At 35.5% G+C, this 15,179-nt stretch overlaps 1 protein-coding gene and 1 pseudogene across 9 annotated transcripts in view; both read right to left on the reverse strand.

The window, feature by feature from the left end:
• Positions 1 to 3,996: 3,996 nt before the first annotated feature.
• ZNF518A (zinc finger protein 518A) overlaps positions 3,997 to 15,179 on the reverse strand; it is a 28,106-nt gene continuing 16,923 nt past the window's right edge. For all 9 annotated transcript variants that reach the window (XM_073904395.1, XM_025880654.2, XM_025880655.2 and 6 more), the window contains 4 exons: positions 14,141 to 14,291; positions 11,393 to 11,442; positions 10,720 to 10,843; positions 3,997 to 10,579 (listed from right to left, as the gene is read on the reverse strand). In XM_073904395.1, the coding sequence (XP_073760496.1) occupies positions 5,977 to 10,455 (4,479 nt within the window). In that variant the 5' untranslated portion in view covers positions 10,456 to 10,579; positions 10,720 to 10,843; positions 11,393 to 11,442; positions 14,141 to 14,291 and the 3' untranslated portion in view covers positions 3,997 to 5,976. The remainder of the gene's footprint in view (positions 10,580 to 10,719; positions 10,844 to 11,392; positions 11,443 to 14,140; positions 14,292 to 15,179) is intronic.
• On the reverse strand, positions 12,312 to 12,412 carry LOC112830998 (U6 spliceosomal RNA; annotated as a pseudogene).

Raw genomic sequence — 15,179 nt, forward strand, 5'->3', positions numbered from 1 at the left:
CCCTCAAAGGAAGTTTCTATTGCCTGCTTCTGCCCATGTCACACTTTCCTGTTTCTTTGAACATCTCATAATGTTATGTTGAAAACAGAACATTCCAGGTAATATAGAATCTCTCCATGGTGGTTCCCCTGTCCACTCTGGGCTTATTTTTATTTAGTGACTTGGCTTGACTAATTCATGAAGTCTGTGCCTCTGTTACTACTCAACTTGTTTCTCCCTCATTTTTATCTTTAAGCCTGATTTCCTTCCTTTCATCAGATTTGGGAAGTTTTCTTCAAATATTCTTTTTAATGCTTTTTCTTCTTTCCCCCCCCCCCCCCCGAGACTCCCATTATGTATATGCTGTTATGCTTGTTGGGTCAGCAAGGGGTAGCTTCTGAGTCAGCATTTAATGACTAGCCACTAATTAAAAAGAGGTTGTGCTTAAGCCCCCTGAATTAGGGAGATTAACACCCTTCACCACTGTGTGGGGCTTGGCGTTTTTTCACTATTTAGGGAGTTTCCAAGTTTTGCCCTACATTCTGTCAGAGACTTGTAACTAACAGTCCCCCTCTGGTTGCTCCTATGCTGCTATAGCCTTGAACCTACACACATTATTTCTGATCACAAAGGATGTCTGTAGTTTTGCCCACTCTCTTGGTCTCTCTCCCTGATCTTGTCTTTAAGCTTTCTGGCTGGTATCTATTGGTATCACCAGTAACTGTTAACCTCTATTTATTGGTAGATGATTGCCCTATAGTTTTCAACATTCAGGGGTACAAACTGCTCCAGTCTGTCCCAGGTAAAGTTAGGCCCCTAGTAATGTGAAGTGTGCTGTCAAGTCTTTCAAGCTCACTTAAACCTTCCCCTGGACAGAACCCCTTTGCCTGTGCTATGGAGCATGTTGGGAGGGCGGGGTTGAGTATGGGAAACCGGCTCTTATTGAATGTCTCCCAGATCCTCCCTGCAGAGCAGCTGTGTCAGGGGTTAGAGGGGGGCATGGGGGAGAATTTTCTATCCCTTCCCAGTATGGATCTTCCATAGCCCAGAATCAGGGAGGATGGAATCTGCTAATGTTCACCAGCAGCAGAATGTACACAGAATAGCTCTTCTGGCCCCAGAGAGCTGGGACAGATATAAGCTGCCAGTTTGATGCCAAGCCCACCAGAGCTGGTCTCTTGCAACACGGTTGTGTGGGAAAGGGGACTTACACTATTAAGAGGAGCTGTCCTGCCCCGATTCTCCTTATATTGCATAATTTGGAGTCATACGATGACTAATCAGCAGCCATCTCCCATTTGTTACAAGCCTTCTGTGCAACACCGGTGTGGAAAATGGGATCTACCAAACAGGGATATATTTAATCTTACACCCAAGCTGTGTATCTCCCAGTTAGGTTTTGTGGTGTCTCCTTTGGCAGCTTCACATAACTTTCAAATTTATTGTTTTGTGGCTCTTACTATAAATGGATCTTCTTTTACTGTTTGCCAATTGATTACTATTAAGTGTTCAGGAAAGCTAATTTTCAGTGTACTTCTTTGGATTTTCAAAATACTGAAATCAAGTCATTTGCGAATCATATTTTGATCTCTATCCAAGTTTTTCATTTTGTTTTCTTATCTTTTTACATTAGCAGAAACTTATGAAGTAATTGAGAGCAGGGACCTTAATTGAAAGAAGCAATTTCAGTCACAACCCCAAACATTAGCTTCACTTTTGGTTAAAGGACTCTGAAATATTAAGGAAGAATTCTTCTAACATATTAAAAATGACTTTACTAGGAATGAGTATTTTTTTAGTAAGTACATTCTTTACATTAACTAAAATCACAATTTTTGAAATTGATGTACTTAATATTAACATTCTTCCTACACTATTTACTCAAATATTTGCACTATCACAATAATGGTATGTACTTTTCCAAGAAAGATTTTTAAATTTGGGGCACTTATTAACAGAAGCTCAAAAGACAGAACTAAAAAAAATAATAATTCAAAGAAGACTTTGTCAAACACCTCTTCCAAGATACTACTTCTCAATTATCCAATTAAGAGCATACTTAAATCAGTGAACACCAAAATCAACCAAATAGATCCTATTTCAACTCTGCATCATAGGAAAATTTCTCTGCTACTGCTACATTCTCAACTAGCAACAAATAATGTCCTGAAAATTCCTCCAGCAAGTTTCACTAGATAAGATCCTCAATGGAGTCAAGGCACTTTGTTGAAAACAAGAATCCTAACAAATTGCTATGCAATGAAAAGGGGACATATCCCAAGTTAAATAAACAGATGTCAATAGTGGGGGGAAAAATCAGTAAATTAGCATATGTATGGAATTAATATTGTTTTCACCTCACCTCCATTCTCCCCCATCCCAAGACCTCTTACTACTTTTCCTAACACCTATTTCAAATCACTTAAAGAACTAGTATCTATTTCTCATCTAACCTGGACAGAAATTCCCACAGCACCTGTTTCACTTTTAATCCCTCCATAAGATGAATTATCCTTTGCACACAAATGACCCATCTACTTGACCCACTAATCCTTTTCATTACATTTACATTCTCTTCACTTTTAAACACATCTACATTGGTAACTTACACGCCTATTTTAGTTTTTATACTTTGTTTTATACAGCTGTTATACATCACAAAAAAAACTGTATCAAACTTGTTTTTAATTTAAAAAATCCCATTCTAAGAGGAGACCTTTGAGAGAACTAAACCAAGGGTTAGTAAACAATGTGTTGGGCCAAATTCAGCCCATGGCTCATTTCTTTAAATGAAGTTTTATTAGAACATATGCATACTCATTGATTTATGTACTGTCTAGGGCTGCTTCTGCATTATGACAAAATTAAGATGTTATGACAGAGATTAAATGGCCTAGAAAGCCTAAGTTATTTACTAACTTAACTTACTCTTTACTGATAAACTTTACTGACCCCTTAACAAAATCACAATTTTTCATTAAAAAATATATGTATTACATTTCAATCTACTGAGTGCTTAGTAAGACAGAAAGGTTTTTTTAAAAATTATTTAACTGAAAGCCAAATAGAGGCCCATTTCCAATGGAGATGGACAAATATGAAAAAATGAAAACACATTCCTGACCAAAAGTTGGATTGCAAAAATAAAACTCTTCCAGTTGTAGTAACAACCTCAAACTACTGCATACTCATATTTTATTTTATTTTTTTAGATTTTTATTTATTTGAGAGAGAGAATGAGAGATAGACAGCACAAGAGGGAAGAGGGTCAGAGGGAGAAGCAGACTCCCTGCTGAGCAGGGAGCCCGATGCGGGACTCGATCCTGGGACTCCAGGATCATGACCTGAGCCGAAGGCAGTCGCTTAACCAACTGAGCCACTCAGGCGCCCTGCATACTCTTATTTTAGAGAACCATCTTTAAACCAGTTTCAGCCAGGAGGAAAAAAAAGGATGGAGGGTTTTGGTTCTGGATTTTTCACTATGGCAATAAAGAGGCTCCAAAGCAAATTTGCCTTCTTTAGAATAACCTAACAAATCAGAAAAGGTATTAACCAGAGTACCTGGGGCATGAAACTTTTTAAAATGGCTTTTAAAACTTTAAGGCAAAAGGTATGTATCACAACATTAAGTATATTTTTACTGGTATGGCTATTCTGAAATGTATTTTTATAATGCTGCAAACATTGGCAAGATTGCTGCTTCTCTCTCTCCTCTATTCGTGGAAGGCAAGGGATTATAATAAATCTACCCATCAAAGCAGAGCATTTCAATTTTATTGCTGTTAGGGTACTAAAGAGCATTAACCTATGACTTTCCTTATCAGCATAACTACAATAACTTCATGATAAATGTTACCCTTCTCAAAATTTCAAAATTTTACCTATGATTTTGGGGGGAAAAAACCCACACTTTACATAGTTCCCTAGCATTTAAAGAAAAAACATCTTTGAAATATAAATATTTCCCATTAGAATAAAATTCCCATTTGATTTTAGTACAGTAAAAAAATTACTGTGTAAACACAAACTTAAGATAAATTTAATTGAAGAAAAGGTTCATTACAGAAATTAACATTGCTTACCATTCTTTAAACACCTTATACATTATTAATATATACTGTATATTTCCAATCAACTCCATTCTCTTAGGCTCAATTTAAGAAACACAATTGTAACAGGTTTTATACAAAAAATACTTCACTAGGAAAGTAGACAAACTGCACAAAAAAGTACATGTATAATGTGCATAGCAAGATAGCTTGAAGCATCTATGTATGGCTTTCTTTAAAATAAAACTTTTGGGGGAATGGGCCCATTTGGGACCTACTGTTACAGTTGACATATGTAAACTGTTTCACATCTTTTAGGCACTTGCTAACAATAGTGTTCAATCCCTGAAAAATGAATTTACCCAAAAAAAAAAAAAAATTCTACATCTAAAATAAAAACCAAGAAAATACATGGGTAAAGTCTTACATATTCCTTTTAAATTAAACAACCAGTTTTATTAGTGCATGCACAGAACTAAATTGAAAGAAAATAAACTTTTTGTCAAAAATCTTCTGTGCAAAATTTACATAACAAACTGAAAGGTACAAAAATATGTACAGGTTTAAATTCTTTCTTATATACAGAAAAGAAGCCCTGAAGTTTTCAATGAAAATGTTTTAACACTTGTAGTAACAATGTAACAAAAATTATACAGTAATTTGTAATACAAGAACTCCATTATCCAATAATCCAACAAAATTTGATCCAAACTTACATGGTGAAGTTTCAGTCGATTCTGTTGTCATTATGAAAATACCCATTTTAAAACTCTACCTGCTGGGTATATCCCCTAGGAATCGGTCCTGAAAGTTTTATGCCCTGCCACTGAGTCCACTACTAATGCTTCTTCATTTCAACTGCCAACAATCAGTAAAATAATCTGCTTTGGGTTGTCAGTGAAACTGAAAAGGTGCTAACAAAAATAGTTTGTTCCAATGTGTACATGGTCAGACACCTAATAGTAATTAAACAGCAAAAATCTGATTTGCTTTGCTAATCTTACTTCAAAATATTGTTCCTATAGAGTGATTCTTAATTTTCAAAGAAAAGACATTCCCATGGAAGTGCTTCTATGTTCCACTTTTCAAATGGATGGAAACCAAGATAAATATTGGCCATTTGATTTATGGGGTACTAACAATTTAATGAGCATAGTTCTGTGCAAGAGAATCACTGGAGATTATCATCAAATTCAGAAAAATGTTCAAGTTCTTTAATCAGACTTTAAACTGGACCAAGAGAGTTTAATTCTTCTTTTGAGGCTGCCCATCTACTGCAATGCTTGACATAGCCATCTAGTAAAAGAAAATCACCTCGGGAAGGTATTCCAATTCCTGATATGGGACACAGCATAAGAGAAAAAAAATTTACTTGTGAAAAACTTTTTCAAGCATCATGAGGTGCAACTGTAGTTAAATGTACTCTCAGAGGAGCCTAACATCCTTCAAATAACTATATTTAGCAGATGTAAAGTTAAGTTCTTTACTCAAGCTCTTAGTGTATCTTCACAAATGAGAAACTCCTTCAGCTCCATGGTGAAAGAGCTCTCCATCTTCAGAGGAGCTACACTTACCAGATTCATAAGGCTGGTGGAAGAAGAGAGGGAATGGAGCTGTCAGCCGTTACCCTCTACTAAGAGTCACTATATAACTAAATTGGGAAAACTTTTATCAAAATTTTCTTTAGCCCTAACTTCCCAAGAACACATTTTAAAAAATTAAATGATACATCTGTGCTGCAATTAGTTTCTTGCAAAACTTATGTGTGCAGTGATAGCATTTTCAAGTATCACACATAAAACTTTGTCTCCCATGGAAATATAGCCAACTTTCAGATGTTCAATTTTAGGTACTATACTGAAGTAGAAAACGTCTGCCTTAAGGTAATCCAACCCATGTTTTCTTCTAAGATAATTTTACATTTCTTTTCCTTGGTAACTACAGTAAATTATTCTAACATATTCCAATCACGAGTTGCCTCCATCAAATGTCTCTGCCCATGACCAGCCCAAGCATCCTGATTGTCAAATACTCTACCACAAAACCAACAGTTAAATTTAGCTTTCAGGACATTTTCAGAGGTAGTTTTCACAATCTGGTAATTGTTTTTGCTTGTCTTTTTGAGCGTTAATTTTAGCACAAATCTTTCTTTCACAGAACTAACAGGTTTCAATGTTTTATGTCTTTTGGAAAAATCACCATAAATTGTTTTTGGGGCATTATCACAAACTGGCTTCAGTAAAGCACTGATAGTTCTTTTTGACAATGAAACCTTAAGTACACGTCCATTAAATTTAGCAATAGTTTTCATTACACTTACTACTTCTGGTGCATCTGCATCAGGATGATTCAAAACTACAACTGGTTGGTTTCTCCTAGGACATTTCACAAGCTGTTTGGAACTAAAGGGGAAAAGCCGCAAAGTTCTGACTGAATCTTTTGAAAGCCTTGGTCTGCTAAAATCAAACGATTCACGGGCATCTTCAGGTTTAGACTTTTCTTTACACTTTCTATGTAATGTTGCTTTTTTTCTTGGAGGTTCTTCATAACTATCCCTACACTTTCGTTTACAGTTTCTGTTTCTAGATACAAAGGCAGTTTCAGAATCTTTACTTCTTACATGAGTTTTAATTCTTGAAAAATTTTTTTTCGAAGTCTTTTTTCTATTGAAGCTTCTCTCAATTGTACAATTTGTTTTACACCTTAATACCCTGGTGTCTGAACGGTCAGTGAAACACACTGGTTCCTCAGAAGATTCTGGGCATGTTGCAGTAGAAGTTATCACAATTTCATTTGCTGGCATCATATCATCTAGTAAGAAGGGTAAGGCATCTCTAGAAGATTCTGGCTCTCTCTGCTCTCCTCCTGTAGTCTGATTAGATGGTACCTTGTCTTTCTGCAATGAGGATGCAGAGGTGCTTACAGACAGATTGTTAGCAGCAGTCACATTTAAAACAGGGTTAAAAATTTTCAGCAGTATTTTTTGTGGTGTTCCTTCAGGTTTCTTTGGCTGTATGTTTTGATAATACGTACTGTTTTGGACTAATTTAGGCTTAAGCAGCTCAGTCTTATTTGGCATCACACACTTTAAAAAAACAGCTTGTTTGCCATCAGGCAAGAGGGTATAAAGAGGTGGTTTTGGAAAAATCTCATTCTGCTGTTTTACTGAGTCCAAGTTATTCAACTTGGTGCCCTGATGCTCAGATACTGTATTAGGAGTAGGAACAGCTTTCACTGAAGAATTTGCTGATGTTTTGATAATGTAAGGGCCTTTTAACGGCAAAGTATTTTCTGAGCTACTTTTCATGCTCAAACAACTGCCAATGCTGGAACAAAGTGCAGGTGTCAGACAATTACTGTTTGGTTCTACCTTTAAAAAAGGTGTTCTGCAGGGCTCCTTAGCTGTAGTTCCACAAGCCTGAGCACTCTCAATTTTGACAGTGGAAATACCTTCAAGTTTCCCATTATTAAATGTTAAAATCATCCCAGGTTTCTTGTTTAAAAGAAGAGAAGCAGGTACACCTTGTGTATTAACCAATGGAAGTGGTCTTCCTGAAACAACATGTAATCCAGGCTTGTTAGCAATGTGCAATGGTACAAAAAAGCCTTTTGGAGTCTGAACAAATATAGCCTTTTTTGGTTCTGAATTCAGAAGTGGACTCTGTCTATATAAAGAACCTAAATTTTGTGTAGTGGCTCGTAGTTTATCTTTGACGAGCTGCTGTGTTATTATTGCATCTGACTGAGTCTTAAGTAATGTGCCAATACCTGAAATTCTAGGTGTCTTTTCTGAATCTCTCACATCTTGTGATATTGACAGATTTTGTTTTTCTTTTCCACTAAATTTTAAATTCTGATCATTTGTAGGCACATTAATCCCTATACCACCAGATGGGATTGGGAAGATGCCTTGTACTTTGAAGTCTTTTGAAGATTCAATTATTTTGCCTTCTCCCTCAAGTTTTTGAAATGACTGGTCACAATGAAGTGGCAGGCCTTTATCAGGAGTGTTACTATTACTAGAGTCTTGTTTTACCTCAGATTTTGTTTTTAATCCATCCTGAAGTAACTGGTTTACTTCAGGTGGCAAAAATTCTGATGCCTGTTTACTCTGGAGAGAGAAAACAGATGTGATTCTAGGCATCATAGGTGACTCAACATTAGAAATGTAATCCCACTTAGATTTCTCAGTCATGCTCTCTAAATTCTGATTTTCATTAGTGTATAAGTTCTGTCCATCAATGTTTTCTCCTTTTTCTAAAACACACTGTTCTTCAATTTCGGTTTGCATTTTTAAAGTTCCATCTTTAGTATTTAAAAGGCTAATAGATGCTAACATGCTATCTGGATTTGAGCTCTCCTTCCTCACCAGTGATAAAACTGATTCACTTATTGGTTGTTGAACAACTGTCTTGCTTGATGAAGGTTCTTTTTGAGGGTTTTCACACATTCCTGTTCCTGAAAACCTACGACGTTTACTAGAATTATTTACTTTTGAGTAATTATGAAAGGGCAATGATCCTTGGTTGGAAGATTCAACAGGTAACTCAGAGTTGACATAATTAATGCAATAGTTATGCATATCTCCACTGTTGTATGCATTTTGTTTGGTAGTAGAGTTGACTTTATCTGGACTTTTAATGGTAGCACCTGATATCTCAGGGTGACTCTGAGTAATATAACTTCCCCATAGGTCAATATTATCTTTTGTTTCAACTTTTGTGGTCAAATTCACTGATGCTGAAACCAACTGTGATGCTGACAAAGAAGACACATTTTTTTCATCATCCACTGTCTGAAGCATATTACTCGTTTGAGATAGCAAAGCCATTTCTTTTTCTGATGTTACTTTCCCTGAAAGTATAGGAGATGAACATGAAAATGGAGTAGTTGCTTTCATGTAAACTGTGTCACTTAATTCAGCTGTTACTCCTGCTAAAAATCCAGGAGTGTCCAAAGTCTGGGGCTGCAAATTGGCAGTACTGTCCTTTGCAGCATCTGACTGTGAGCCTGGTAAATATAAATTCTGCTTATTGGTAGGTAACAATTTTATTACAATATGTTGTTTTCCATCCACCATCTTAAATCCCATAAAATCAGCACTGTAGTTAGCAGGAATTGTTATTCTATTATTTTTCACCATTAACACTGTAGGTCCTTGTACAGCAGTCTTCAAGAAACCTAGAGTAGAATTTGATCCCTCTTCAGCTCTATTACATTCCCCAGTGGACAGAAGAGTTGGCTTTTCTGACTCTGACTCAGCAGGTTTATCATTATTCTCACCATGTGGTCTTTCATCCTTTTCTTCATTTAAATGCTCTTGAACAAGATGGCTCTGGTCTTCAGATTTAGCCTGTGTTTTGTTCACTTTTTTAAGCACTTGAGTGTTTTTTTCTATACTCCTGTCACTTCCATTGTTGATCTTCTTGCGTTTCCAGAACGTCTTCCTTGATGCATCTATTCTGTATCTTTTCAGTATCAGCTTAAGTCCTGCTGAAGTCTTTGCCATCCTCTTTTCATATTTGTCTTTTTCCAGTTTTTCTTTCGCATATAAGTGTTCTTTGTGCAAAGTTATAACATGTCTTACCAGGTGCTCTCTCCTAGTGGCACCATAGCTACAATATTGACAAGTGAAGGGAAATGTACCAGAATGAACATGAAGGTGCTTCTGAAGCTCTCCTTTGGTAAAACATACATGATGGCACTTACCACATTTATAATGGATTTCATTATGTCTATGAATGTGCTGAACAAATGTGCCAACATCCTGGGTGGAGAATTTGCACTTTTCACATTGAAAACTACCATTTACACAATGTGTGGATGCAAAATGTTTTGTCAAGTCTAATAAAGTATATACACTCTCATTGTTACAAATGTCACATTTTACTAAAGTGCTTCTATGTGTCCGTCTGTGTTGTTTAAATATCTGGAAGTCATTTGCTGAAAAACTGCACATTTCACAAGGATATGAAGGTAATTCACCATGGTGCCACATTTGAAAATGTTTCTGCAAATCATTTGGACTATATCGAGTGCTATCTCGGCATTTTAAACAGTTGAAATTCAGTATTTTTGCAGACATTTTTAAACCCTCTTCTTCAACTCTCTCAGACTTATGGAGCAACATACACTCCTCTACACAGCTTACAGTCTTTACATGGATAGATTTTCTTGCAGTCTGTGGTTGACGCTGAAATAATTTTCTGTATTTGTCAACTTCATGTTTCAAAGAGACTTCATTTGGAATATTTATCTTCGGCAAATCAATTTTCACATTTTTTAGTTCATAATGAAAACTACTTTCTGAAATTTTTGGTCTAGGTACTGATCTGATAGTATCTACTATCTCATTTTTCACATTATAATCTTTTCTTAAAGTAGTTTGTTTTTCATCAAAAAATAACGGTTTCTGTTCAGATGGCATGATTTTACAAAAAAATCCCAACTTCTTTTTTCTCTAAAAACTGAAGTTACTTGTAATTTAAACAGGAAACAATACTGTGCCGAGACATCTTCAAAATACCAGAATTTTTCCAACATTAACTCACCTAAAATCAAACAAAGAATTGAATTTTCGTATCAGTAAATTTCATATTTTAAAGTTCATTTTGATACAAAATAGGAATGTTGATCAAACACATCCATAAAAGATATAAAAGATCGGTTAAGTATTTTAAGAACAGCTTACCAAGAAGTAATAGCTTGATGCAGAAATAATACTAATCTGGAAGTCAGGAAATACAAGTTTTACTTCCAGCTCTGCTCTGTGACACTGGACAAGCTTCAACTTCTCTGAACCTTAGTTTTGTCATCTAAAGAAAACCACAATTGGGTAAGCACCCTTAAGCTCTAAGATTTTTATACTAAGTTGATATTACAATATTTAAGCAGGATTTACAAAATCTCAATGAGAACCATAAAAATTTAAGTTCCAATTACACACGTCTCCAATTACACACATGAACTATTAACTTCCTCATCTCCTTAGCTGACCCTCTGGCTATTACCTTGTAAGAAATTCAACAGGCTTCTCTCCAGTTTTTCTATTTCCTTAGTGCTTCAGAGATAATTTATATTTAAAATATAAGTTTAATTTATCTAACAACAACAATAACAGAAAACATTATCTGCTCTTTCAAGTTATCATTACTAAGTAAAAAGAAAAAAAAGAAAAAAGAAATGAAAAGGAATAGCACATTTTGCTGGGGTACTGTTAAAGTCTACCTACTACCTTTTTGGTCCCCAACCTTTTGGCTATTTGGCTTTTTGTCCCTAGAACTCAGGCAGAAGGCAGTAAGGAAAGCTCCTGGCATATGAGAATGCACCCATTACTATCTGCCGCCATCAATTCCAACACTTACTGGTTTGTGTTACTCTAGACAAGTCTCAATCTCTGTCTTCGTTTCTTCATCTATAAAGTGAAAAAGAAAAATTAGTACTTTCCCTACCTTTCACAGGGTTATTGTAAAGATTATATGAGAAAACATATGAACAGTATCCTGTACAGTGCTATATAAATTGTAGCTATCATTACTGTATGTGATTACCATGAAATGACACATTATGAGTTAAACTGCAAAGGAACAAAAAATAGTGAAGTAATAAGATGTGATAAAATATTACTAAGATTGGAATCTGAGTACTGAAGGTTCAGTAAAATATCAAAATGTATATTAGAGGAATTATGTTTTCTTACTTTTGTGATTTTAAATATGTATGTATGAATAATAAACAAAATTAGATAAGCTAAAGAAAATAAAGTATAAATCACATTGAACTTCATCTATAATGTCCAGTCAAAGGTCTCAGCTTTAAATTTCAATTAATCTAGGGACACCCGGCTAGCTCAGCTGGTAGAGCATGTGACTCCTGATCTTGGGTTTTCAGTTCTAGCCCCACGTTGGGCAGAGGAGATTATCTAAATAAATAAAAACTTGAAAAAAATAAATTTCAATGAATCTAAGTAAATAGATACTTTACTATTTCAGAAATCCTTTATTAAGGGAATACAATTAAAAGTTAAATTACGTATTAAGAGACTTTTAATCTCTCACACTCAGTAATTTCGGTTGGGTCTAAAAAACACATTCCTTTAGTAGTCTTTAAGTACATATATGCTAAACTGATAATGAATTCATTAGCAGGGTACCAGTTTACTGAAAATTTTTTTTAGTAGTGAAAAATCACAATTTCATTATTCAGTGCCACACACTGTGCTCTGACTCATATCATTTCTTCAGAGTTCATCTGCAAAGGGTGGTAGGATGCTCAGGAACTGCACAAAATATGGAATGCGTCACAAATTTGCGTGTAATCCTTTGCACAGGGGCCATGTTAATCTCTATATTGTTCCAATTTTAGTATATGTGCTGCCGAAGCACGCACTGGTTTTACATACTATGTTTAATTCAGTAAAATATTAAAATTTTTACTTAAAATGTTTTACTATATTATGTAAAGCAAAATGTAAATACTTTTTCTTCAAAAGTAAGAAAAACTAAATAAATGGCTAGAATAAAGTTCAATGACACCTGGTGGATATTCCACACCAACTAAGAAGATTCCCTACAGAGTGTCACATTCTGTATTATAATCACCGATGGAGATTTCACCATACCAGAATCTGAGGGTGAGGTTCAAAGAGGTGAAACTTTTAAGCACAGCTATAAAGGTTCTCTATTTGCCTGAATACCATATTGTGGTCATTCTGGATTAACCATACTCAAGCCTTTCTATTATACACATAATCAAGAAACTATATCATGGGTTTTATTACAAAAGGGAAATTGCTTCTTGTAGTAATATTACATGTGTTCAAAAATATATGTGTAATGCTAAAAATAGATTGATACTATTTTTAAATATCAATTCCATTTCAAAATATCTACACAATTTAAAATTTTTCTTATAAGATAACACATACCCCAGAGTCTGACGACCAGTATAAAAATATAATTTTAAATAACTCAATCAACTAACACTAATAAATGCCTACTATGAATTTGAGGCATTTTGATGGGTGCTGTGGAAAGATTCAAAACCACAGCTTACAATCTGAAGGAGAGAGGTAGGACATATACATTAATACACTGCTTATTCAGAGTTGACCATTCAGCAACCTCACCCTTCCAGGACATGAAGAATAGAAAATAATTAAGCAGGGTGCATGGCAGCCAAAACAGATGTCACAAAGGTCACCCATTAAAGTGCATGTCCTTTCAACACAGGCAAAACAATGTTAATAAAAGGGACCTTACTAAGAAATCCACTTAGCTTTTACTTAAGTTTGGTAACTGCTAAATAATTAATATTGAACATCAGTATTTTTTACATTTAATGAATGGCATGTACAATACAGTATTAGGGGAGTTTGTATTGGTAGTTTGGGGTTTGTTATTCACCCTCAAATTTTAAATTTGGAGAATCTATTTTGTCTTCAACTATGTTGAACCTGTAGCATGTGGAAGCAATCAATGATGACATCTGGTAGCAAATTATACTAGGGTTGCCACCTATGGGCAAAAAATGCGTTGTGAATTTCTCAGATAACAAAAAAAGGAAAAAGGAATTTTACTCTAATTTTAGTCTTCCAACCTACTAGCTAATGCTCTTTTCACTACAGTTCAATCTTTACCCCACCAACAAGGATTACTGATTTTAAATCTCCTATTTAAACTACTGCCCTTTCTCTACATATTATTACCTCATAAGACTTAACCAATATCTCCTCAAGCCTTGAAAAGAATACTATTTGCATAAAGTATGCCCAGCCCTTTCAAGTAATCTGGAGAACTGCCTGCATCAAGGTGGCAACTTAAGCCATCTGATTTCCTTCTTCCAACTGCCCAATGAAACACAAACCAAAAAATAAAGTCCTACAAAATAACTAGAAACTAGAAAAACATCCCATACAAGTACTGCAAGGTGTTTGGTAAGAAACAGTCCAGAGAGAGAAGAGTGAAAACAAATGCTAACCCACTGCCAAGCACCACTTTTAAAGAGGAATTTGACTAGGGGACATTCATTTAAAAAGCATTTAATAAGCATCTCTTATGCCCTAAGTAAGAAAGTAAAGGACATAAATCTGCCCAATCCCTCCCTGAACATACCTTGAGATTCTAGAAAGTGAGGACTTGAGAGGAAGATCATGTGGTACCTTCTGGGGAGATAGAAAGCTTGAGCTGAGGTATGGGAAGGAAGAGAGTGAATCCAGAGTTTTGAGCTGGGTCCAGAGGCCAAGTTGAGACTTGTTAGCACCAGCTGTTGGGAAAAATATAAAGAGGAAATTATTTCTGAGCAAAGATAAATCTTCCTATATCCATGCCTATCTTCTGTTTAACAGTTCTGTCCTTTATCACATAAATAAATTATCACTAAGTTGTCAGGAAAAAGTTACATTAACTTCCCCCCTCCTTTTAACTAAAACACTGAAAAAAATTTGGTTCATTCTTTAAGAATTCATCTCAACTACCAAGGCCATCAAAAGTTAAGTAGGCAGAAACATCACTAGCTGCAGCAGCTCAACAAAGAGAAAATAACCTGAACACTCAGAGAAACCCCTTCCCATTCCCCCATCCAGCAATGAAAAATAGTAACTACACAAAAGTTACTACTACTGGAAAAAGGAGAAAGCTCAGGGGGGAAAAAAATAAATCAAGTAGTAACTGGCAATTTCAGTAAGACCTGAGATAATATACAAAAAAAAAAGAAAACTAAGAACATACTGCCATGAAAGAGAGAACAAAGTAGATAAGTAGATGGGAGAGAAATAATGATTTTGAAAGCAAGAAAAAAATAACATTTGAGTTTTGGGGTTTTTTTTAAAGACCTGAATTTTCAAAATCAAAGGCTCCTCAAATGCCAGGCAAGATTATTAGTGAGAAGAGAATATAAGACTCAATGTTTACAACTTATCCTAGTCAAATTTTTGGGTTTAAAAAATAAAAATGAAATGCTACAGGGGCACCTGGGTGGCTCAGTCGTTAAGCGTCTGCCTTCGGCTCAGGTCATGATCTCAGGGTCCTGGGATCGAGCCCGGCATCAGGCTCCCTGCTCAGCAGGGAGCCTCTTCTCCCTCTCCCACTCCCCCTGCTTGTGTTCCCTCTCTCGCTGTCTCTCTGTGTCAAATAAAAAAATGAAATCCTTAAA

This window comes from Callorhinus ursinus, unplaced genomic scaffold (assembly GCF_003265705.2).
Source record: "Callorhinus ursinus isolate GAN/ISIS: 27379988/994484 unplaced genomic scaffold, GSC_fseal_2.0 scaffold20, whole genome shotgun sequence".
Classification (NCBI taxonomy): Eukaryota; Metazoa; Chordata; class Mammalia; order Carnivora; family Otariidae; genus Callorhinus; species Callorhinus ursinus.